This window comes from Indicator indicator, chromosome Z, assembly GCF_027791375.1.
Source record: "Indicator indicator isolate 239-I01 chromosome Z, UM_Iind_1.1, whole genome shotgun sequence".
NCBI lineage: Eukaryota > Metazoa > Chordata > Aves > Piciformes > Indicatoridae > Indicator > Indicator indicator.
In genome coordinates this window covers 30,728,235-30,750,832 of record NC_072053.1, presented here as the reverse complement: position 1 = coordinate 30,750,832, position 22,598 = coordinate 30,728,235, and the positions used below count along the sequence as shown (strand labels likewise).

The 22,598-nt window shown below is 44.0% G+C and overlaps 1 protein-coding gene across 1 annotated transcript; it reads left to right on the top strand.

Annotated features, from left to right (window-relative positions):
* The first annotated feature begins 6,639 nt into the window (after positions 1–6,639).
* On the top strand, positions 6,640–7,881 carry HTR1A (5-hydroxytryptamine receptor 1A). Its single transcript, XM_054397998.1, has one exon. It carries the CDS (start codon positions 6,640–6,642, stop codon positions 7,879–7,881), a length of 1,242 nt encoding a protein of 413 aa, XP_054253973.1.
* The last annotated feature ends 14,717 nt before the right edge of the window (positions 7,882–22,598 follow it).

Sequence of the window (22,598 nt, the reverse complement as noted above, 5' to 3'; positions counted from 1 at the left end):
AATTATTTATTTCTTAATAATATTATTATATTAATTTTCATGTCATGCAATTAAATCAGAATACTGTCTGCACTTGGATTAATATACTGCTGAACTCCAGTCAATAAATGTTGATCTCTAGTCAGTGTGCATCCACTAGGAAGGACAGTTTATATCCTTTGTAAGGATATGTGATGTTGAAACTCTATATTGATTAGAGAGATAATGATGCTATGTAATTTACTTTTAATCTCTAGTGTAGTATTGAAGCTCTGACACAGTAAGAGCAGAAGAATACATCAGTTGCTAAGCCTGCAATTCAGTTGTGAGATTCAAGTACCTTAGTTTTATTTTCAAACATGGATAAACTCATTTAGGTGGGACTGGTATTAAAAGCTGAGGCCTGAAGAAGTTTAGCTAGGAAAATTCCATGGGGTTTTTCATAACTTGCTGTTATTCAAGAATAATTTATCTCTTACCTTGTCTTCTCTGAAGTTAAACAATGTATGTATATGAGTGTCAAAAATGCCTCTTACAATAAAAAACTTTGGAGCACAAATCTCCTTAAGCCGAAGTTTAGAATAAAGTCTTTTAATGCTCATTGTATAAAATTCTTTCTCATTTGTGAACAAGAATTTTGTTGGCATTTTTTGGGGGGTAGGGGAGTGGGTGGGTGGAGGCAGGAAGAGCAAAACAGAAAAAAACTTGGATATGTCCATTAAAATGTATCCATAAAGTAACTAACAGGTGAAAAAATAAAAATGTTTGCAAAACTTGGAATAAATTGGCAGTCCTTGTTTAAACAATCATGCAAATATTGTTTAATACGTGGAAGAATTACTTAAGATCTAGAATACTACTGGAAACTGGTATGTAAGGTCAGTAAATACTTTAAGCCAGTTGTGTCTCTTACTATGAGATAAATGTGAATGTTAAATAAACAGATGGAATAATCTTAATCAGCTACAGAAAAAAAGCTTGATTTAACCAAGATGCTTAGTGCTGGTCAGCAATTTTAGAATTGTGTATTGGATGTTACTATTTCTTCTGCAAACACTGAAAAAAAATTACTTGTAAACTAGTATTCCAAATTAAATTACAAATAACAGATCATAGTCTTAAGGAACCATTTATCCACATTCTGGATTCTTGAGACTGCCTTGCACTACACAGATGATTCTTAAGCAGATACTTTTTTTTCTTCATGAAGATCAGTTCCTAACACATCAGCTTTGTCTATTGCTCTCCCTTGTCTCTGACACAGGAGATGTGCTGATAAAAACCTCAGCATAGCAGGAACACTGCTTTGTTCTCCACAGCATGCTTAGGGCTGACTAAGTAGATTTTACCAGAGTTTCTCTGGGATCAAATCTGTGTTTAGCAGCTTAAGTATCCAGAAAATGCACAACTAGTTAAGAGGCAATCTTACAGCTCTTTCTTCATTACATACACTGTGTAACAGAAGGGGCAGAACAGAATATTTAGCCTAAAGTCAAGTTTTCCCAGAATGTCAAAATTGTGAGAAATGTCTACAAATTTATGAAAACCTGTGTTTGAACAAATATACTTGAAAGTCTATTTTCTTCACAGAAGTCTTCACAGAACTTAACGTCTTTCAAAATTAATCTCAAATTTCTAGACTTGCATAAAAGTTGGTTTTGAAGGTAGGCATCACTAGTGATAGTTCCACTTTGGTGATGTTGCCTGAATATACATTTATTGACTTCTGATTAAACATTTACCTACTTTATTCTAAGACTGTGAGGTGGAATGAATGATCCTTTTTTATGGGTTATGCTGAGTTATGCTATAATTATAGCTATTAGTACAAGCACTTGGCAGAGAAACACAGAAGTAGCAAATAAATACTTGTGTATCTAGTAATTAGTTTCTGGCCTTAATAAAAATGCTAAACATGAGAGTTGCAGTAAGGCAGCTGAATGGAATGAGAATAGAATAGTGAAATTTGCAGTCAGCTCAGTATTGTCTAGGATAATAGCAGCAACTGGGACATGTCAGCCAATGGAAAACATGGGAAAGGGAAACAAAATACGTAAGTACTCCAGCATTCTGACATAGTGGTTATTCCTGCACCTTACAGGTCCTTCCTCTGAGTTGTTTGGCCCAGACTGTTGATCTGGTTTTAACTATGAAATGAAAAAGGAACAGAAATCTAACCGGGTTCAGTGCAAAAGCTGAATGGGTAGTGTGTGAACCCAGCTGTATGACTCCTAAAACCTGTTAAAGTCATGAAGCAGTGCTGCTGTTTTGGTGTGAATAGAACCAGAGCTAGCAGATCTTTTCAGTCCTGAACATGGATATTGCTGTTTTGTGTTTGTGGAGCTGGGAGTATTAAGGAGCAGATTGAGAGGCGTTTCAATACCTTACATGACCTTACTCAGCCCTCAAGCTGAGCTCTGTGCAGGTGCTGCTACCTCTGTTAGACCTGAGCTAATTCTTTCAGAGTTGCTCGAATATCTCAGTGATACAAAGTTCCTAGTGGGCCACAGATGACAAGATCTGGGGTGGCTAGACAGGACTGAACAGAGAAATAGCCAGCCTGCATGCCCCCAAAATCTAAAAAAATAGAAGTGGCATAATGATGATTCAGAAGTTGGAAATGTAATCTTCCTTATTGTGCTATTGCACTGAATTTGTAGTGCATTAATTCTGACCAGACTAATCATAGGATTCAAGAGAGATTTCCCTCCTCCTGTTCTTTTATATGAGTTGGAAATACAGGGCTTCACAAACTAGGTATGGCTAAAAACTGGAAACAGTGGACAGTTCTGCTAGCGGTAATGAAAATCACTTAGGTTCCTGGATGCTTCATCTTGTCCACAGTTCATCTTGTCCACAAAGACAGTACTAAAGAGGTTGCCTGTATCTGACACATTTTGATCTGGAAAAGTCTGGATGAGAGATATGCAACTACAACACTAGCAATGGCCTCAAACTTTTTTGCCCCCTTCTTATAGCTGTTGGTCTTTTACAGTATGAAGCTTAAGTTTATTAAGTAGTGTGAAAAAAATTGTGCTTTATGAAAGGCAGAAGCATGCCTTCTGAAGTGGACCCCATAATGAAATGCATATGAAAGAGATAGGGAGATGTGTTTTAATGATACAGTCACCTCAAGCCATGAAATGCTTCTTTCCTTTTCTCTGTGTTAAAAGTTGCAGCTTTTCTTCAGAAGGCTTTGAGCAGTGTGGCGAAGTACTAATTCCTGTTGGCTGTACTTCCTAGTAAGAAAATTCAAGAAGGCTGTAGTTGGAAGGTTGCCTCTTGCCATGTTTCCTTCCACTTGTTTAGAACTTCTCTCAGAAAGCTGCATATACTAGATCAGTTTCAGTGAATTGAAATCCTTAATCTCCTTAGCTCCCTAATAGAGCCCATTCATTTAGAAACCATTACTGCAATATAATTTCTTAAATAATAGAAATGCTGTATCTTATCCTGGCAAATAGTAAATCAAACCCAAACCATACCAAAACCAAAACCATCCAAAAAGCCAAACAACCAACCCTGCCCCCAACCCAAAACCCCAATCCCAAGATATAAATCCTTTATGAACCAAAGAGTAACGTGTAACTACATGAACAAAATGCTATGATCAAATTATAGCATTTCACTTTGGCAAATAGATAATATAGTCATAATTTGAGACCAGCAAGAATATGTAGTCCTCTTTTTTTTTTTTTAAATATGTAGAATGAAATTGCTCATGAAAGCATCTTCTGTCACAGTTGTTAATGTGTTTTTGTATTTATTGAAGAAAATCTTGTTTGCAACAGCTGTGTCATAAATGAATAACATTGATATTTTAACTGGACTTTTTTCAAGGGTATATGATGTTAAGGTTTCATTTACTCTCAAGTCAGCTTAGTTTTTTTTTTGAGCGCATGGCTTTTGTTAAAGAATTTCACTTTGTGGTTCACCCAAGTTATCTAAAGAGATTAGAACATAATTTAGTTGCTTGAAAATTTAACTGGCATTTTGCTATTTAAATGCTTAGTAGAGTTAAAGACGTTATCACATCAAAAGAGTGAGTTTTCCCTTCGTTTACATCTTCCACCTCCTTCTCCCTCTGCTTCTTCCATGGCTGTCTAAAATGCTTCTCAATTTAATTCAAAGTGAAACGAGTTTCAGCCTCTGAACAAAAAATAAATTAAAAAAGTAAAGCCGATTTAAAAGATTTCAATTGAAAAAGAACCCTGTCGACTCTTCCCTACTGGAATTTCACCACAAAAAGTTACTGGGATTGACTTCCCTTGTCCGCGTCAGGGCAAAACACCTCTGAAAACAGTTTCCCCAAGAGCTCTTTCTGAACTCCTGAAGCTCGCGTTCTCCATGGCTTTGAAACGCTAATTTCAGGCTAATCTAATTAGGCTCTTGACTTGCCCCCAATCAAGCAAGAAAGCGGGGATAATCTGTTTGAGATTTCTCTGCCTTCTAGAATTACATTTTCTTCATTGCGTCAGGCTGGCTCTAAACCAGCAAGAAGTACGAACTCGGATTTCACTGAAGGGAAAGGGTCTTTAATTAGATAGGTGCTTAGAAGCCACCATACCCTGCATTTGAGGAAAGAAAAAACGATTTGCTAGTGAAAGAGCAAAACATACTTAAATACCAATTGCAGGTTTTTTTGTCTGTGTCACAACAGTCTTAATTGAATAGGGCACAGAGCATGTGAACGTTGCCACGATCGGCTAACACTGCGAGCATGACAGGGTACAGCTCTGATCCTGTCATCCAGCGCATCTCCGTGTCTTGGTCGTTTACAGGAAAGATCACAAGCCTAGAGGTGGAGAAACGTATCTGGTTTCCTTGTAAAAAGGAACTGGACGAAATCTGTTAAAATATCATGAAACTGTGAACTCAGCCTGATTTTTAAGTTCTGACTGAAGGAAGAAGAAGAAACTAAGCGTGTGCAATCCAGGCTCTGTGATCGTCATCTGAAGTTTGATTAAGTTATAATCTGGCAAATTTTCCTGTTAAGTAATGATTTATTTGGCTTTCTGCATTTTCTGAGCTTGCATGGCACAGTTACAAAGAATAGTGAAAGATCTCACATCATTAAAAATATTGAGCTGCAAGGTAGTAGCAAGCCTGACACAGAAGTTATGCCAGGAGGATTTTCTTTTACCTTTCAGGGACAGCTGGAGTTAAGGCTATCAATAACAGCACTTTTTATTTCTTTTTTTTCTGGAAATGATGGATGTTTTGCAGGTTTTGTGATGTTTGCTCTATTTATTAGATATTAACTGATTTGATTTTTATGTGTCAATCTGACACCTTTCAAAAGTCAAGACTATTCGGACTATTCGGCCTTTCCCTCTCCTCCTAGGAGAAGCTATAATCTTTCTGGGGTTTGGTTTGGTTTGGTTGGTTGGGGTTTTTTTGTATGTTTGGTTTTGGGTTTGTTTGTGGTTTTGTTGGGGGGGAGTGGGGGGGTGGTGTTGTTATGCCTTCTTTCTACACGGCACTGGACGGCGAGCTGCTCCCGACGACAGCGATCGCCCTCCCCTTGGCCGGACGCTAGGGCGAGGACAAGAATCATTGCGAATGAGACTTTAATTGCCACAGCACTCATAAGCGACTGAGCGGGAGCACTGCCCGGTACTGCATGGCACAGCAGTGCCTTCCAAGATACCTATAAGACACCGGTGCCCGCGATTCCTCTCTCCTAGCATCCGCGGCGGCGTGGCTGGTGTTGCTCCCCGGCCAACCCAGGGTAGGACTGTAGCCGCTGCGGCCAGAGGGGCAATCGGGCAGGTGGCGAGAGTGCAGATGTGTTAAGTCCCGCCGGCTCCGCGTCCAGCCGCGCCCAGCCGAGCCGCAGCTGGGGCGTCGCGCACACGGACCGCCGCCGCCTGCCTGCAGGTGGCGATGAGCATCCCGGAGCCGCCAGCCCCGTCAGCCCCGTCAGCTGGCGCTCGTCCACCAGCAGTCCTGGAGCGTGAGATGCCCCTACGCCAGAGCCTGCAGTGCGTGGCCACAGAAAATCGCCTTTCACACCCCGCATAAGCCCTGGCGCCGGTGCTGAGAAGGCGGCCAGAGTCTCCGTTGCCCGAGGCGCTGCTGTGGGGAGATTTGGAGGGGACGTGGGTAGTTTTCTTTGAGGTGTTGCCCCTTCCTGAGCGTGGAGGGGAGCGGAGGGGAGAGACGGACACCATCGCCCTCCCGCCCTATCCACGGGTGGCGCCGGAGGGACGATGACGACCCAGCAAGACAGCCGCCCCCCCGCTCCCCTTTCTCGCAGAAGGGCGGGATATAGTGGGGGGCGGAAGGGGAGGGGAAGAAGGGAGGGTGAAAGCGAGGCGGGAGCGCAGAGGCAGAGCAGGAAGAAACGGCGCGGCAGAGCTGCGGCATAGAGGCAGCAGGGCGGCGAGCGGCGGCGGCAGGGTGGCTCCTGCCGCCCGGGGTTGTGCGCTGGGAAGAGGCGGCGGGGATGGGCGGGTGCGGGGCGGCTCCGCCACCCGCCGTTTGAGCACAGGTCGCCTCCCGCCGCGCTATATAGCACAAGCAGGGGTGGCAGAGGAGGTTTGCCCAGACTGGCCAAAGCGCATGGGGCGGCAATGCATCTTGCTAGGGAAGCGCGCAAGTGACCGGCGCCTCTTCCCATGCTCGTCTCCTGAAGCGACCCTCCCAACCCCTCCCGGCATGGATGCGGTCAACAGCACTACCTCCCCAGAGCGCTCCTCCGATGGGGCAGGCAGCCCCAGCTTCGCCGAGGTGAACCTGGGCTACCAGCTGCTCACTTCTCTGCTCCTGGGCACGCTCATCTTATGCGCCGTGAGCGGCAACGCCTGCGTGATCGCAGCCATCGCCCTGGAGCGCTCCTTGCAAACCGTGGCCAACTATCTCATCGGCTCGCTGGCTGTCACCGATCTCATGGTGTCCGTGCTGGTGCTGCCCATGGCGGCCCTCTACCAGGTGCTGAACAAGTGGACTCTGGGGCAAGTCACTTGTGACATCTTCATCTCGCTGGACGTGCTGTGCTGCACCTCTTCCATCCTGCACCTGTGCGCCATCGCCTTGGACAGGTACTGGGCCATTACGGACCCTATCGACTATGTCAACAAGCGAACTCCCCGGCGGGCTGCGGTGCTTATCAGTCTGACATGGCTTATCGGCTTCTTGATATCCATCCCGCCCATGCTGGGTTGGAGGACACCCGAAGACCGCTCGGACCCTGATGCTTGCACCATCAGCAAGGACCACGGGTACACCATCTACTCCACCTTCGGCGCCTTCTACATCCCACTGCTTCTCATGCTGGTGCTCTACGGCCGCATCTTCAAGGCAGCCCGCTTCAGGATCCGCAAGACCGTCAAGAAAGCAGAGAAGAAGAAAATCGCCGACACCTGCCTCACCCTCTCCCCAGCCACCCTGCAGAAGAAAAGCAATGGAGAGCCCGGCAAGGGCTGGCGGCGGACTGTGGAGCTCAAGCCTGGTGTCTGTGTCAATGGCGCGGTGCGGCAGGGTGAGGACGGGGCCGTCCTGGAAATCATCGAGGTCCAGCGCTGCAACAACTCCTCCAAGACTCACCTGCCGCTGCCCAGCGAGGCGTGCGGGTCCCCGCCGCCCTCCTCCTTCGAGAAGCGCAACGAGAAGAACACAGATGCCAAGCGGAGGATGGCTCTGTCCCGGGAGAGAAAGACTGTCAAGACCTTGGGCATCATTATGGGCACCTTCATTCTCTGCTGGCTGCCGTTCTTCATCGTGGCGCTGGTCCTGCCCTTTTGTGACAGTAAGTGCTACATGCCGGAGTGGCTGGGGGCAGTCATTAACTGGCTGGGCTACTCCAACTCCCTCCTCAACCCTATCATCTATGCCTATTTCAACAAAGACTTCCAAAGTGCTTTTAAGAAAATTATCAAGTGCAAATTTTGCCGGCAGTGAAGCTCGCCTCTCCAGGACGGGACAGGAGGTCCGGCTCCATCCACTTGGCCCCCGCCGCAGCGTATGTGTGTGTCCCCGTCCAACCCCTCTATAGCGCCGGCAGAAGGGCGGGGGACTCGGGGATCCCCCCTCCGCGCAGCACGCTGGAGTCCCTCGTTCCTCCGCCCGTCGGACAATCCCCGCAGCCCAGGGCTCGTCAGGGCAGGGCTCGGGCGGCAGGCGTTCGCCCTGCCCGGGAGGGCTCCGCGACCCCGCGCGCCTGGCCTCGCCGGTGCTCCGCTGTCGGACGTAGGCGCTTTCGCCTCTCTCCCTCCCATCCATGATTGTGGGTAGACTTAGGGTTTGCAGGTCGTTGCTTGTAGTCGCTGTAAACCACAGTGTCTGCCCGAGTAGCATCGGTAAAAATAAAACACCCTATGCAGAAAACCGCCGTGTTGGGGATTTTTCTTGGATTAACGAGGAGACGGCGGCGGGCTCTGAGTCCGACCTCGGTCTAGCAGTGTGAGTATGGAGGCTGAAGGCGACACCCCGAGCGGAGGAAGGGGATTTGGTTTCGTGGCTTCTCGGGATGTGAAACCACCAAGTGGATTTTCTTCGTAGAAAAGTGACCGTGCTTTGTAACCTTGCAAGGTATTTACAGCAACATCCCAGTCAGCGTTGCCTGTGTCCAACAGCTCTACTGCTATGCTAGGACCTTCCAATTCATCGGGCTTCCCTTCGTTGCACCGCAGGGAGGTAGTGGGGCTTAACCCCCAATCGCACGTCTCATTATATGGGGATATTTTAAAAAATGCCTTTAACTGAGGTTTTCCCACTAAGGAAAGCCTTTGTGCTCTGCAGCTGTACCTGAGTCTACCACGCATGTAGTGGCACAGGCAGTTTAAGCAGCCTGCAAAGTAGTGGGTTTTTTTGTTTGTTTGTTTGTTTGTTGTATTATTCTTATTTTTAAACTGCTTCAAAGTTTCTCCGGAGACGCTGCAGTTGCTTTGGAGGCAGCCAGCTGCAGCACATTTTGTTCGGTGAAAAAACAAACAAGCAACAAAAATAAACAAAATGAACCAAACCGATCAACCAAAACATTGCCATGTGCTCCGTGGCAATAGGGGAGGGGCCGAAAGCATCTGTTTGCGCCAGCCTCGCAAGTGGAGGTAAGCGGCGGCGGTAAGCACGACCCTCCTCACAAGATGAGGGCTGCGGCCATGAAACAGAGCATCACTGCCATACCAAGGGCAGGGACAGCCAGCCTAGCCTCCCCCGCAGAGGGTCTCCCCTTTCCCGTCAACCCCATCTGCTTGGCCCTGGGAAACCTGGGTTGCTTTCCATTCCCGCCTGTTTCGGGGTTGGAGCAGGGCAACAAGACAATGTCGTCCGCCTCACAGCCTCTCTGCCAGCCTTTTCATCCTGCCGCGCCCTTGGCTTTTCCGTCGGCTGCAGCCGGGAACTGGGGCCGCTGCCGCGTCGGGAGCGGGATGGCTCTGGGCCGGGTACTGGCACCGGCCGGCTGCAGTGTAGCTCTGCGACGGGCTGCCTGAAATGAATGCTTTACCAAATATATATAAAAATATAGGTATGCGTGTGTTTATATATATATATATATATACACACACGCACATATACAGTCCTGTTTATTTTTGTGTAATCTGTGTTACCTGTAGGTAAAAGGGAAGATTAAATCTGTGTGTCACGTGAATGTGTCCAGTCATTTCTGAACTTCAGCCGCTTACATTAAATGACAGTAGTGCTTTTAACAGCCTCAGATGCAGAGTTGTTTTTCCGAAAACCTTATTTGACCTAATTTTCGCAATTAAAGTGATCTTTGATCTTATCTCCCCTTGATCATTCCTAGTCACGTTTGTCCTAGATATTCCATAAATGCAGGAGTGCCAGAAGAGTCAACGTGCAGCGATTAGGAAGCCGAAACTTCTGAGTTCTCGGATATCTTGAGAGTTTGGGAACCCCGTCTGCCGGGGTCGGGGCTGGACAGAGACGGCGGCACCTCGGGGCAGGGTGAAGGGAGGCGGGGTCGGAGCGTGGGGCTCGACGCGTCTCGGTGCGGCGGAAGAGCTGCCGTGCAGCGGGATCTGCGCCTCCCGTGGCCACCTCCCGACGATTGCTGCAAGCGCGTTTCTGCACATTTGATCCTTTTAAAAGTTGGTTTATGTATTTTTAATCTGCAAGCCTTCCTGCACACTCGACAACGATTCCAACTAGGAAAGCTCGGCCACCCGGTGGCTCCGCACGGCAGACCGCGCCGGGCCTGTCCCGGCGTACGAGGAACTGGTGCTTGACAGGGGGCTGGGGGCTGCCCGTGTACAGGGTCCCGGACCTCGAGGCATGACCCATCCGGAGGCGCATCAGGCAGTGCGGCGAGAAGGGTGCAGCTTCTGTGCCTCCTTCATGATCTTCCCGCACCTGCGCTGCAGGGCGAGGGGCACAGCCCCTAAGCCCACGGCAAGTGCTGCGAGATGCCCCAGCCTCCCTGTGTTGCTGCCGACTGGGTGGGAGCGGGGGAACTCAGGAGGTCGGTAGCGCAAATGCTGGCAACTGGCAGAGGGAGGTGAGGCGCGCCTCTCCTCATCCCGCCTTTCCGCCCGTCTGCCCGTGCGGGTGCCCGCTCCTCGCACCAACGCGATGCAGGGCAGCGGCCCCGGACCACTGCTGCCTTCCCCTGGGCGGAGGGTCTGCGGCAGAGGCGCGGATCACCGACGCCTTGGTGCCCTCCACCGCCAGCCTCTCTGCCTTTCCTCGGCAGGGAAAAACGCTTTTCGGCGACTGATAGGCTCGCGGCGTGGCCAAACGGGCCGGACCCCAGAGCCGCCGACGCCAGACGGGCAGCCGCGGTGCCCGGTCGACTGTCACCCTATTCCCCCTTCCGCTGGCTGCTCCCCGCAATCTCTGTAGAGACGGTATTTCTGTGAACACTTCTACATTTCTCACTCCCTCTATTGTCTCCTTCCCTCTCTCTTTTTTTCCATCTGTTTTTTCGTTTTCTCTCCCCTCCACCCCCTCTCCTCCCTCCCCCCTCCCCTCCCCCCCCCCCCCGCCTTGCGTTAAATACTGTATTGTGGAGGAAACAGTCTGCCTTTAACGATGTGTCTGTTTCTGTGCTGTAGTTTTCAAATTCCTAATTTGGTTTCTACTACGATTAAAGGAAACGCCAACCAAACAGGATAGAGTGTCTTTTTAGAGAAGTCAATTCTGTGTTAAATCAGTATTTGTGGTTAGTTGTGGTATTGTATTTGCTCCACTAAGGAGCAACTTGCTCACAGTTTAGAGAGCTTCGTTTCAGTTCTAAAGGGCCTATGGAAGCTCAAGAATAAGAAAACATACAAATAGAAAACAAAAGCTTTTATTTTGAACAGCAGCAGAAACAGGAGTTTTAACAACTTGAGTCAATTGTGAGTACCAAAGATGGGGGCATAGATATTAAGGCTTTAACCTTTCATTCCGTTAAAAATGCTTCTTTAGACTGCTGCAGGATGAGAAGAAAGTTTCATAACTTTTAATTTTCTCTTCTCTGTAGCTCCAGTCCACAGAGTCCAGGAACCTGACAAGAAGTACTGGCAGAGCAATTCAAGCACACTTACACTGGGCAACTGTACTTACGGTTTGGGCTAGAGGGACAAAGAGGTAGGCAGGAAAAAAGGAAAGACTGACATAATCTACGTTGGATCAAACTGAAAAACTGATTCTGTGACCATGCAATTTTATCTGTTTAAATAGAAGTCTTCCCCACAAAATGTTTAAGTCTACCTAGTTTTCCCTGACATTGCCATCCTGTCAGAAATATGCAGTATGTCTTGTAGAAACAAAACCAAAGGCCTCCAAACCAAATGTCTCCCAATCTCCTCATAGTTAAAAATCTGATCTTCAGAATTTACAGTTTCAAACATTGCTCTGGGCCACACTGTGAATCCTAAATTGAAACATATCTAAGAAATCCATCCCTCAGAAGAAACAGGAAAGAATGTTGAGAGTAAATTTCTGTTTGTAGGTGTTCAGAGAAGCATTTTCAGTAGTACAGGTGATTATTACCTCTTTGGATACAGTTTGAGAAAATCCAAAACAGCTATAATGTAGCATGCAAACAGTCCTAGAAATGGTTTGCAAAATCTAAATCGATCACACTTCTCATACTTTAATAAAAGAATACTCTATCTTCTGTAGCCCAGGTCAACCTGCTTGAGCATATGTTGCTGTGGGCCTCACCTTTTCTCACAGATGAGCTCCTGTTCTCTTTAAGTAGGCAATGTGACTTCCAGCCACAAGGACCAGCAGTTCCACAGCATAAAATGTGGTCTGTTGGACTGGAGGAGAAAACTTCCGGTGTATGATATGAAGAATGTAGTCTAAATTACTTCACAGAATCACAGAGTTATTGAGGCTGGAATAGACCTCTGAGATCATTGAGTCTGGCCTGTGACCTAAAACCACCACATCGACTTGACCATGTAACTGAAGTGCCACATCCAATCTTTCCTTAAACACCTCCAGGGACAGTGACTCCCCAGCCTCCTTGGGCAGTCCATTCCAGTGTCTAATTCCCCTTTCCGTGAAGAAGTGCTTCCTAACATTCAACCTAAACTTGTCCTGGTACAGCTTCGGGCTATGCCCTCTCATCTTGTGACAGGTTGCCTGGGAGAAAAGCCTGACCCCCACTTACTACGACTTCCATTCAGGTAGTTGTAGCATGTGAGAAAGTCCCCCCAAGTCTTCTCCAGGCTAAACAACCCCAGCTACCTCAGCTTCTCCCTCCTCATAAGACTTTCCCTCCAGTCCCTTCACCAGTCTTATGGCTCTCCTTTGGACCTGCTCCAGCACCTCAGTATCTTTATTGAAGTGAGTGGCCTAGAACTGCACAATACTCAAGGCGAGGCCTCACCAGTGCTGCGTACGGGGAGAGAATTACATCCCTAGTTCTGCTGCCCACAGTAGTCCGGATACAAGCCAAGATGCCATTGGCCTTCCATGCCACGTGGGCACAGTGATGGCTCATGTTCAGCTGGCTGTTAACCAGCACTCCCAGGTCCTTTGTCAGGCCGCTCTCTAGCCACTGCATTGACATAATAGAGTGGCTTCTTGACTTGGGCAGTGAGTGACAGAAGATTTGTTGGTGTTTTTACACCTCTTTCAAGAGAAAGTGCAAATGCTGAGGCACACAGAAGTCTGGAGACTCAGCTCTTACAAAACTTAGATGTGGCCACAAATCCCAGTCTTGCAGATATTTGTGTCAAGCTGGTTTGTCAGGCTGTCAGCATTGTCTAATATAGGTAAGGGACAGGAAACGGATTATAAAATATTTTTTAAATAACTTAACCTGAACAAAATTTAATAGGGCTAAAAAAAAAAAAAAAAAGAAAGAAGAAAAAAGAAGGCACATGACCATCCAGATGGTTCTTGCATGCTTCACAGACCTGTTAAAAATAGTGAGAGTCTTGAAAACAAGAAAAAATACTGTTCTGATCAAACAAATTGACAGACAAATGAAAATAGCACAGGAATCTTGTAATAAAAATGCTGACCACCACTAGCAAAGGTCACTATCTACTCTGCTGTAATAAGGTCTTTTTTCATTGTTTGCTCTAAACAGCACTTGAAGCATCTTTTGCTATCAGGTAAAATCAATATAATCCTTCCAAATCGACTTTCACATTTCAGGGCTATTTACACCCACTCTACTGAATGGTAATTTACACACAGAAGTTATGAGGATGCTGTAAGGTAATCGGTGGCCTGTTTTAACTTGTATCTTGTTCCTACGTCTTGGCATTCCTACTGTGCTTGGTTTGGTGGGTGGATGTAGACCTAAAGGAGTTTGTACAGAATGGACTGGAGGGAATGTCATACAATATCACCATACAGTTTCACACATACCCTCACGAAGGAATCATGTGCACAATGCAATCTTTACACTGAAATCTGCTGGGTGAGATGGAGTTGGGTTATGCTGTAGTTTCCTTTCAAGTGGCTCAGAAGAAAACTATAATTTTTCAATTTGATATGTAAGTGGTTGGTTATGATTTTATTAAACTATCCAGTGACAAATGAAAACAGATATAATGCTCCTGCACGTGAACTTCTAAGGTACAAACATAATTCTTTTGAGACAAAATGAGATGTGAAGTATTTGGGAAGTTACTAAATTTGACATGTAAACATTATATCTTTAAAGTCAAGATCTTGGTATATGGTAATTTCCAGATGGGCTTTGGAAGAATGCTGCCAGGTGAAGTGAACCTGGCTAGAATTTGAAGACAGACACCTGACCTATCAGATACAGCACCTAGACTAAATTCAGAAGTGTTGCCTGGGCTCATGTCTGGCTAGCTGCCTGTCACCCAGATGCTGATCTCAGACAGAGATTGTGGAAAAGCTATGTATAGTGCAGATGAAATGCTAGGCTGTGTGTTGCCTTCAAAGTAATGAGCTTTCAACTTCCACCATTTTACATCTTCTTCCTTTAGCTTCCCATTTATGATGAATAACTTGGGCAGTTCACATGCAAGTGTGCAAACCAATGCCCTGGGAGAGAGCTGCCCATGGTAGTCTTTGGGGTTTGCCTTGGAGGAGTTTTTTGGCTCTTTCAAGTTCTTGAAGTCAATGACTGAGAATATTCATGATAGATAATTAGCTCAGCCTGCTTTGAAAGAAGAGGCTTAACACCGAAGCATAGTCTCAGAAATTTGGGCTCCCAAAGTGGAGACAATTAGTTTCATCACACTAGATAGATTATTGTAAACCTCAGGCCAGGGCAGTGCTGAGCCAGACAGAGTACTACCTTGTCAAACTGCATGCTGTTGAAAATTACCTTCAGCACACTTTGCTCTTTGCGTTTATTGCACCCAGTCCTGATTTACTGCCAGCTTTATGCAAGCCAGACAGGTGGCTTTCTCCTCCCTTTGAATGACCATTCATGGACTTTCTCCCAGCCTCTGGCCTGAGTCTTGGAACTGATGCTGCTGAGTTAGTGACACATGCCTGTAAGGAGCTGTCTCTTTGCTCAAACCATCCTTGACTGTCTGGGCTTCCTGCAGTGATTGTAGTTCTGGCCAAGGAAAGCTGAAAAGTCCTGGTTATATCCACCAATGTCATTCATGCTTTTAGGAAAGCCAGCGCATGCTTTTGGGTTGGTGTTGTTTTGCTACTTTTGATGTATGCAAGTGTGCAGTGTTTATGGACTCTGACATTTTCTTACCCTTTAAGAGGGGAAGCTATGTGTGAGAAATCATCAAAGACCTTTTAATTATAAAACAGTCACAGAGATTGTTATTTTGGATAGGAGTTATACTTAGGATATGCAGCTATTTTCTTTAATACCATATTTCTCTTTGTCCCTGTGATGTGCATTTGCAGTTAGATGGCAAAAAGCTTGGAGGTAGATTTGGGAATTTCTAGGTTTGAGGTTTTTCTTGCAAAGCCTGGTACCCTGAACCCTATTAGCCTGGTTTGGCCGTCTTTTGTACAAAGGAAAACCATACAGATCAAGAAAAAAAAATCACTGGATCAAGTCTGTCCCTTGAGGAACATTGCTGTCTTCAGAAGAATTGCAGAAGGCATGAATTTATCTTATTATGCCTTAAGCCAGATGATATGCTGCCTTATTTTGTCATAGTTCAGTGCATGCACATTTAATCAAAGTACCATACAGGTCAAGAAGCAATATTCCCTGCTGTACTTCAATTACAGACACCTTTTGTGAAAGTCCTTGGGCGACTTGCCTCAAAATGCTACTTTCAGTAGCCCTCAGAATTTATTTCCCCGCTTTTCTGTGGGCAAGTCAATTGCTCAAAATTACTGGGTTAAAGTTCTCTAGTTTTTCAAAGTTACTGCAGTGAAATTACTGTGAGGTCTTTGAAGTCTCATTTTCTTTAGTTCTGTAAAACTTAAAAAAATAAAATAATCATGTTTGAAGAAATTCTAGTCTGGCTTCAGCAGGGGAAACAGCATTCTGTCTCTTCATTAACCCCCTTACACAGATGTGGCTTTTTCAGTAGAGACAGGTGAAACACTTCCTTATGGAATTTAAGTAAGTGTATGATGACTGTTTTTAAGGCTGTTACAGGTTTCCACAGCATCACAAAAGAATGTTATCTGTTGTAAAAGGTCACTGTAACAATATATAAAGAATATTTAAGCTACTAAAATGAAAGACAGGTAACATCTTGTTTTGCCTGAATTTAATTTTCCACTCAGTTGAGGAAAAGCTTTCAAGTAATACAAAGCAGCAGCTATGTTTAGTGACTTACGACAGACACTGTTAATGTTCCTGTAGCACATTGTTAATGTTGCCATAGTGAAATTATGTGAAAATAGCCTTGTAACAGGCACTAGGCACATTCAGAACTAAAATATTTTACTGATATTATAGAATTTGACAGTACTTCATGAAAAATGTCACATATTTCATACCAAAAAGGTAAATAAACTGTTTTCTGCCTACGTTACCCATGAGGTACACAAGACCTCAATCCTTGGCTTTTCAGTGATACCACTTTAGGTGTGGGCAGCTGTGTAAGGGAACTGCTTTGAGAGCACAGTTTCTTTTGCAGTTCCCAGCTCTTAGTAGGATACTGTAGTACCTACTCACTGCCCAGCATTCGTGTTGTGAGGCTGTCCACAGGAAACTGCAGCAATTCTAGTCTAAAATGAGAAATTTGCATATCTGGATATGTAATTGTAATACATGATAGCATTTGGAATTGAAGTCTTTCATAGATAAAAGATTAGTATGGCTTGTTTACACAAGTTTTTTATTTACATCAAGGTGCAAATCAGTCTAGTGCTGGCCTAAGAAGCATTACCATGTAATTTGCTGAAGATAAAGGTGGTAACTTGCTAAGACAGTACACTAGCAGTTGACTGTGGGCTAATCAGAAATGCACCTGCATGGCAACAAAGAGAGAAATAAACTTTCTGGTATGTCACCAGATTCTATTTCACCCAATCATCACCTCTTCAGTCTGGAAACTTTTTGATTTTAGGTACTATATTTTATCAAAGAAGAAAAAGCAAAGGACAGTGAGTTAAGCCTTGGAAGGAGAAACAATTATATTTAATTCCAAGAATTTCCTTCAGATTTTGAGAAATAAAGAGAGCAACAAACCCCAAAACAACAAAAAAAAACCCCAACTAACCAGCCAACCAAAAAAACCCCAGAACTCAAACAAACCCCCAAACCAGTGTAATTTCACTCATAATTCAGTCAACCTTTACTGCTATATTTCAACAAGTAAAGACGATTATGGTCAGCATTCTTCTTGAATGGAAAACTTCCTGTTTATTGAAAACCTGAAATTTTCCTCTCCATTCCTTGATGAGTTTTAGGTTTTATTGTATGCAGAAGATTAATAGCAGTAATAGCTAAGTGAAATAAGGTAATATAGAGTAGATTACAATAGACAGCAAAACCCCCGATATATAATTTCCAGTAGAAGTCTTCATTGTCAGAATAAAGATTTGATTTTTTAATTTTCTTTTTTCCCCCCTTTTGTTCTGTTTGTAAAATGTACTTGAAGAGTTTTACCATTTTAGTACCGTGTTGTAAAGTAGCCTGGCAAATCTACAGTACTAAAGCCAGCTATTACAATTATTATTCTAAAGGAAGGCTACTAGGTTTTGGCATCACTGCTTATGAATAGGGACAGTAGTTGCTGTAGTGACAATTTGTCAGTAAGATTGTAGAGTAGATACATGCCACATGCTGCTTATTATGAACTTGATTGGTTATATCTTCTGGATGTCTATCCCCAGGAATGTGTGCACAAATATGGCGGCTTCTACAAAGGGTGTAACCTTGTCTTAGTTGCATTAGACCCCCAGATACAGCACTTTAAATTAAAGAGTTTGCATCTGAAACAAAGCATATTTCATTCCTCCCGGAGTGTCACATACACTCATGGTTGCTACATTCTGGGCCGGAGTGTCCTGCTCTTGAGCTCAAGGCACTGATAGCTGTTCAGCTGGCTGCTGAGGCAAATTTTAAACAACAGGAGATTATAAGAGCTATTGAGGTTAAGACATAGGTATGACAACTGAAGTACTCTTGGCATTGAAGACTGAAAAGATCAATACCAGGGTGCACCTGCTGTGTGCCTTTTAATGGAAAAGGGAGAAACCAAAATATTTCTCCTTGTTTGCAACTTGATTGTTCTTTTCATGAGGAAGCTGGTAAAAAAAAATAAAAAGCAAAAGGAAAAAGATCATGTAAGAGGAGGTGTGAATTAAAAATTTTAAAGTATCTGCTTGTGTTGTATACCGGAATTGTAATTTGAAATTTAAACAATATGCATTAAAATGAGTCAATTTTGTGGAAAAAATATTTACATTACTTAAAAAAATTAATCAGCTGCCTCATATTGAGATATTACTTCATTATAACCATGGTAGTACTTTGGGACCATGCTGGTGAAGGGTGTTTGTGCTGTGGAGCTGGTTACACACTCCTCAGAAGGCAGTCAGAAAGGCATGAGACTTTCTGCAGTTTCAGTACAAAACATGCTTTGGCATGAACTTACATGAAAGCCTGAAAGACTTACAAAAAGAGTGTTGTTTCTGAAGCCGAAGATATCCTTAAGATGAGAAATCACAAGGCAGTTACATTTAATCCTTTCATACCTGTAACAATAAAGATAATCCATGCGGCCTTCTTCCTTTCCTTGTGTTTCCCCCTCAACTGAGGAAACCTGGCAGGAATCTGTTTTGTTCTGTTTTGTTTTGTCTTGTTTATTCGTTTTTCCCCAGTGCGTACAAGTGCAGCAGGAAGGAATGCAGGAGAACATGAACACTTAATCCCCGCCCCCAACCAGACAAAACTTTAACAAAAAATGTATTGCAACAGGATAAAATGTTAACAAGCCTGAAATGTAGTCTGTCTCTGGGAGAAGGCTGAGTGAAGAGGTGTGGGCAGCTCCTTTATTGTACTCATCACTAGTATTGGATGAAGAAAACATCAGTTATCAGACATATAATTGATGTTGGCATTTTTAAAAATAAGACAATTTTTAAAAATGTTTTGATGGTGTCCTTCTACTATTGATTTTGTATGTTAAGGGTTTGAATTAATTAAAAAATGGGAAGTTAATTGCAGCATGCAAGAAACATCAATAATGATGCCCAATGCAAAAATGTCTGTGGCTCCAACCACTTGTAGATATATGAATTTGCATACAATGATTTTTGGTGATAAATCTCAAGGGCAAGGAAAACAAGTCTTGCTGGAAAAAAACACCAAATCCTTTCCCCAGAGCAAAATCATCTTAATATTTATGGCCACCATGAGTGGCAGAAGACTTAAAGTACCAGGAGGAGGACTGTTCTTATTCTGTTTCTGAATGTCAGACTTTACTCAGATGTCCAGTCTTCAGGCAAGAGAGAATCACATAGTTTATATATGTGCCAAATAAAGATCAAGAGCTGTAGGTTCCTCTCTTTCTATTTGTCACATTCATACTGAGGTGACATACTTAGGTTTTATACAGCTATTTCTACAAACAGATCCAGCCTATCTTTTAATCACTGTGTTGGTAAACGAGACCTCATTGCTGTCTACAACTACCTGAAGGGAGGTTGTAGCCAGGAGGGGGTTGGTCTCTTCTCCCAGGCAACCAGCACCAGAACAAGAGGACACAGTCTCAAGCTGCACAAGGGGAGGTTTAGGCTGGAGGTGAGGAGAAAGTTCTTCACAGAGAGAGTGGTTGGCCATTGGAATGGGCTGCCCATGGAGGTGGTGGAGTCACCATCCCTGGAGGTGTTCAAGAGGGGATTGGAGGTGGCACTTGGTGCCATGGTTTAGATAGGCATGAGGTTTAGGGTGACAGGTTGGACTCGATGATCTTTGAGGTCTCTTCCAGCCTTCTTGATTCTATGATTCTATGATTCTATGATATACATACATATATATATATACATGCATTTCAGCTTGCTGTGTATAGCAGTTTTGGTGGGTACAACATCCTGCATGTTGGAATACATCCCTCAAAGACAAACACTTTGTATCTATAGCTGGATCCAGTTAGTCTTTTCCAGTTTTCACAGTTTGGGTGAAGGTTTATGACTATAAAATCTGGCAGACAGGCAGACAGACCACATTAATTCAAATGAGTTCAATATAAAGTTGGCTAAACTGCATGGCTATCTGTTTGGCAGCAGATGCAGACTCTGATGAATGTGCTACATTTCCCAGCTTTGAAGTCTTACCTTTTAGGACAAAACTGCTGTAACTGTTACTTGCACAAATCAGAAGCTTTAAGGGAGAGGTGTAGTTTCCTGAGCAGGATAGTAATGCATATGGAGCATTGGTAATACTTGCTTTCCTTACTGTACTTTCATGCAGCGGTTGAAGTGGAGGTATGTGTATCACTGGGAAGCAAAGTTGAACCAGTGTGTTGTGAATTATTGAGAATTTTTGGGTGTGTTTTTTTTTTTTTTTTTTTCTGCTTACAAGCTGTTAATGAATGTACTCCATGCCGTTCTGACATCCACCTCCTCCTGGTGCCATAATATTGCCACAGGCTTAGGAAATCACGTTGGAAGCTTTCTCCTAAGAATCTGGTAAACATACTCTGGTTTTGAATATTCTTTAACACTGCCATCTGTAGGTGCAGCTGACTGCCCATGTCACTTAGTGTAGGCTTTGCTTCAGGATTAGAGGAGATTCTAACAGCAACAGAGGAGTGTCAGTAGCAGGGCTGTCGTGGAAGGGTGTGTGTTGCGCTCTGGCCAGCCAGGGTGATGGTTCTGTGGGTAATCTCAAGAACAGAATTAAGACTCAAAAGGGAGTCAAGCATCACGTAACTTTATTTGCCTGCCAACGAGTATGCAAACGTGAAGGGGGGAGAGAGGGAGATAAGAGAGAAAGGAAGAAAGAAAAGTTCAGGACCAATAGGTACCTCCACCACGGACCTCCAGAATTCCAAAGGCCAATTCCTTGTCCAGTTTGGTGGGGAGCAATGTCAGTCTGAAGTTGGTGCTCTCTCCTCGTCTATCGGATCACCTTGTTGTATATTCATGCAGCCACTTATCATATTATGAGACCAGTTGTGCCTGGTGGTGGTGAGCATGCTCAATACCATCGCTGAGGGGTCTTCAGGGTCTCCAATTGTCTTCAGGGGCCTCCAAGCCCCTCTGCCTCCCAGCACTTAGTCCCGATTTCTCGTAAGTGGTTCCAAATTTGGAAATCAGGAAGTGTCTAGTCCTGCATATGGAGAACAGGAAACCTCCCATCTGGTGGCCTAGTTGAAATTAGCTCTGTGGTCACTGTGGTGGTGTCCATCGGTGGTCTGTGCAGCAACTTGAGACAAAAAAATGAGGAACCAGTCCAATCTCTAACAGTGTGCTCTTTCTTCAGCTGCAGTGCCTCCTGTTGTGTAAAGCATAGTTCTTTGCCAAATTGTCATGCAAAAGCTTCACTGATGCACATGTTGACCAACAACTAGTTAAGACTGGTTATAAGAGTTGCAGCTCAGAGTATGGCTATCTGCAAAAATGTTTTGGCAGAACTAACTAACTCTGAGTTTCATATGTATCTTTATTTATGTCATCTTTTTGCTATATAAAACATGCTTAAAATACGTGTTGCATTTCTGTATGAGCAATACAAAAAGAACAAGCAGTGGAGTTATTAACATTTAGTTATTGTTTATAGGTACATTACATCTAAAATACCTGACACCTGTGACTTAATTCATGTGATGTTCAACAACTAAAAGATTTCCCTTAATCAAATGCAGATCTTTGCACATGAGTAAACAACCATTTCCCTTAATTTAGTCACTTTTTCTGTTTTCAAGGCCTTGTGGTTTGCACTGTAAAAAATGTAAGATCTTTCAGAACGGGAGCAAGGACAACTGTTACTACTGGTGTAAAACTATACAAACATTATCTGAACATTATTATCAAGAAAATATTATTAGCAGTATACAAATAAAAGTAATTAAGAAAAAGGAATAAAACTTCTTACCCTTAGTTATGTAAATGTGGTTTTGTTTCTCTAATACATTTCAAGTACACAGCATATTTGCCCAACCCACTATCCTTCTCCATGGTCATTGCAGAAAGTTGTTCCTGGACATTTCAGTCAGCTGAAATAAATTCCTGTGACGAGGGCAGACCGGTACAGAGAATGACTAAATTCAGCATCTCTGTGTTTAACAGTCTGTCCTTTAATGCATGCCCATTATCCCAACATTGTCTCTGTGTCAGGTGCAGCAAGATCTGAACGCAGAAAACACCTGAGCATATTTCATCAACTACCCTTTGCATTTGTGTTTGGGCTGCTCATTTCAAGGCTGCGATATCTTCTGGTGCTCTGCTGGTGCTTCATAATCAAGAACTTTAAAAAAAAATCACCTCAGGTGGCCTAATTATTTTGAAAATTATTGACACACCATTTCTCCAGTGCTCACACCATAATCTTAATTTTCAATCAAATATAAGATGGCACACTTTCAATGCTTATTACTTTTCATCTGCCTCAGTTTTATTCCTTTCCCATTCACAGGGAGGTTTGTGTGTTCTCATAATGGTTTGCAGTTGTACCATTTCATAATTTATGGCCCACCAGTGATTCACTGCACACAAGTTTGATGACTTGGTAGATGGGGACAATACAGGGGACATTCAGTCTTTTTTTTTTTCTGTAGTCCTTTGAATATATTACTTTGGCTTTCAGAAATATGTGCCCTCAGAATTAGTTATTAAAAAGGTAATAGCCTCTACTC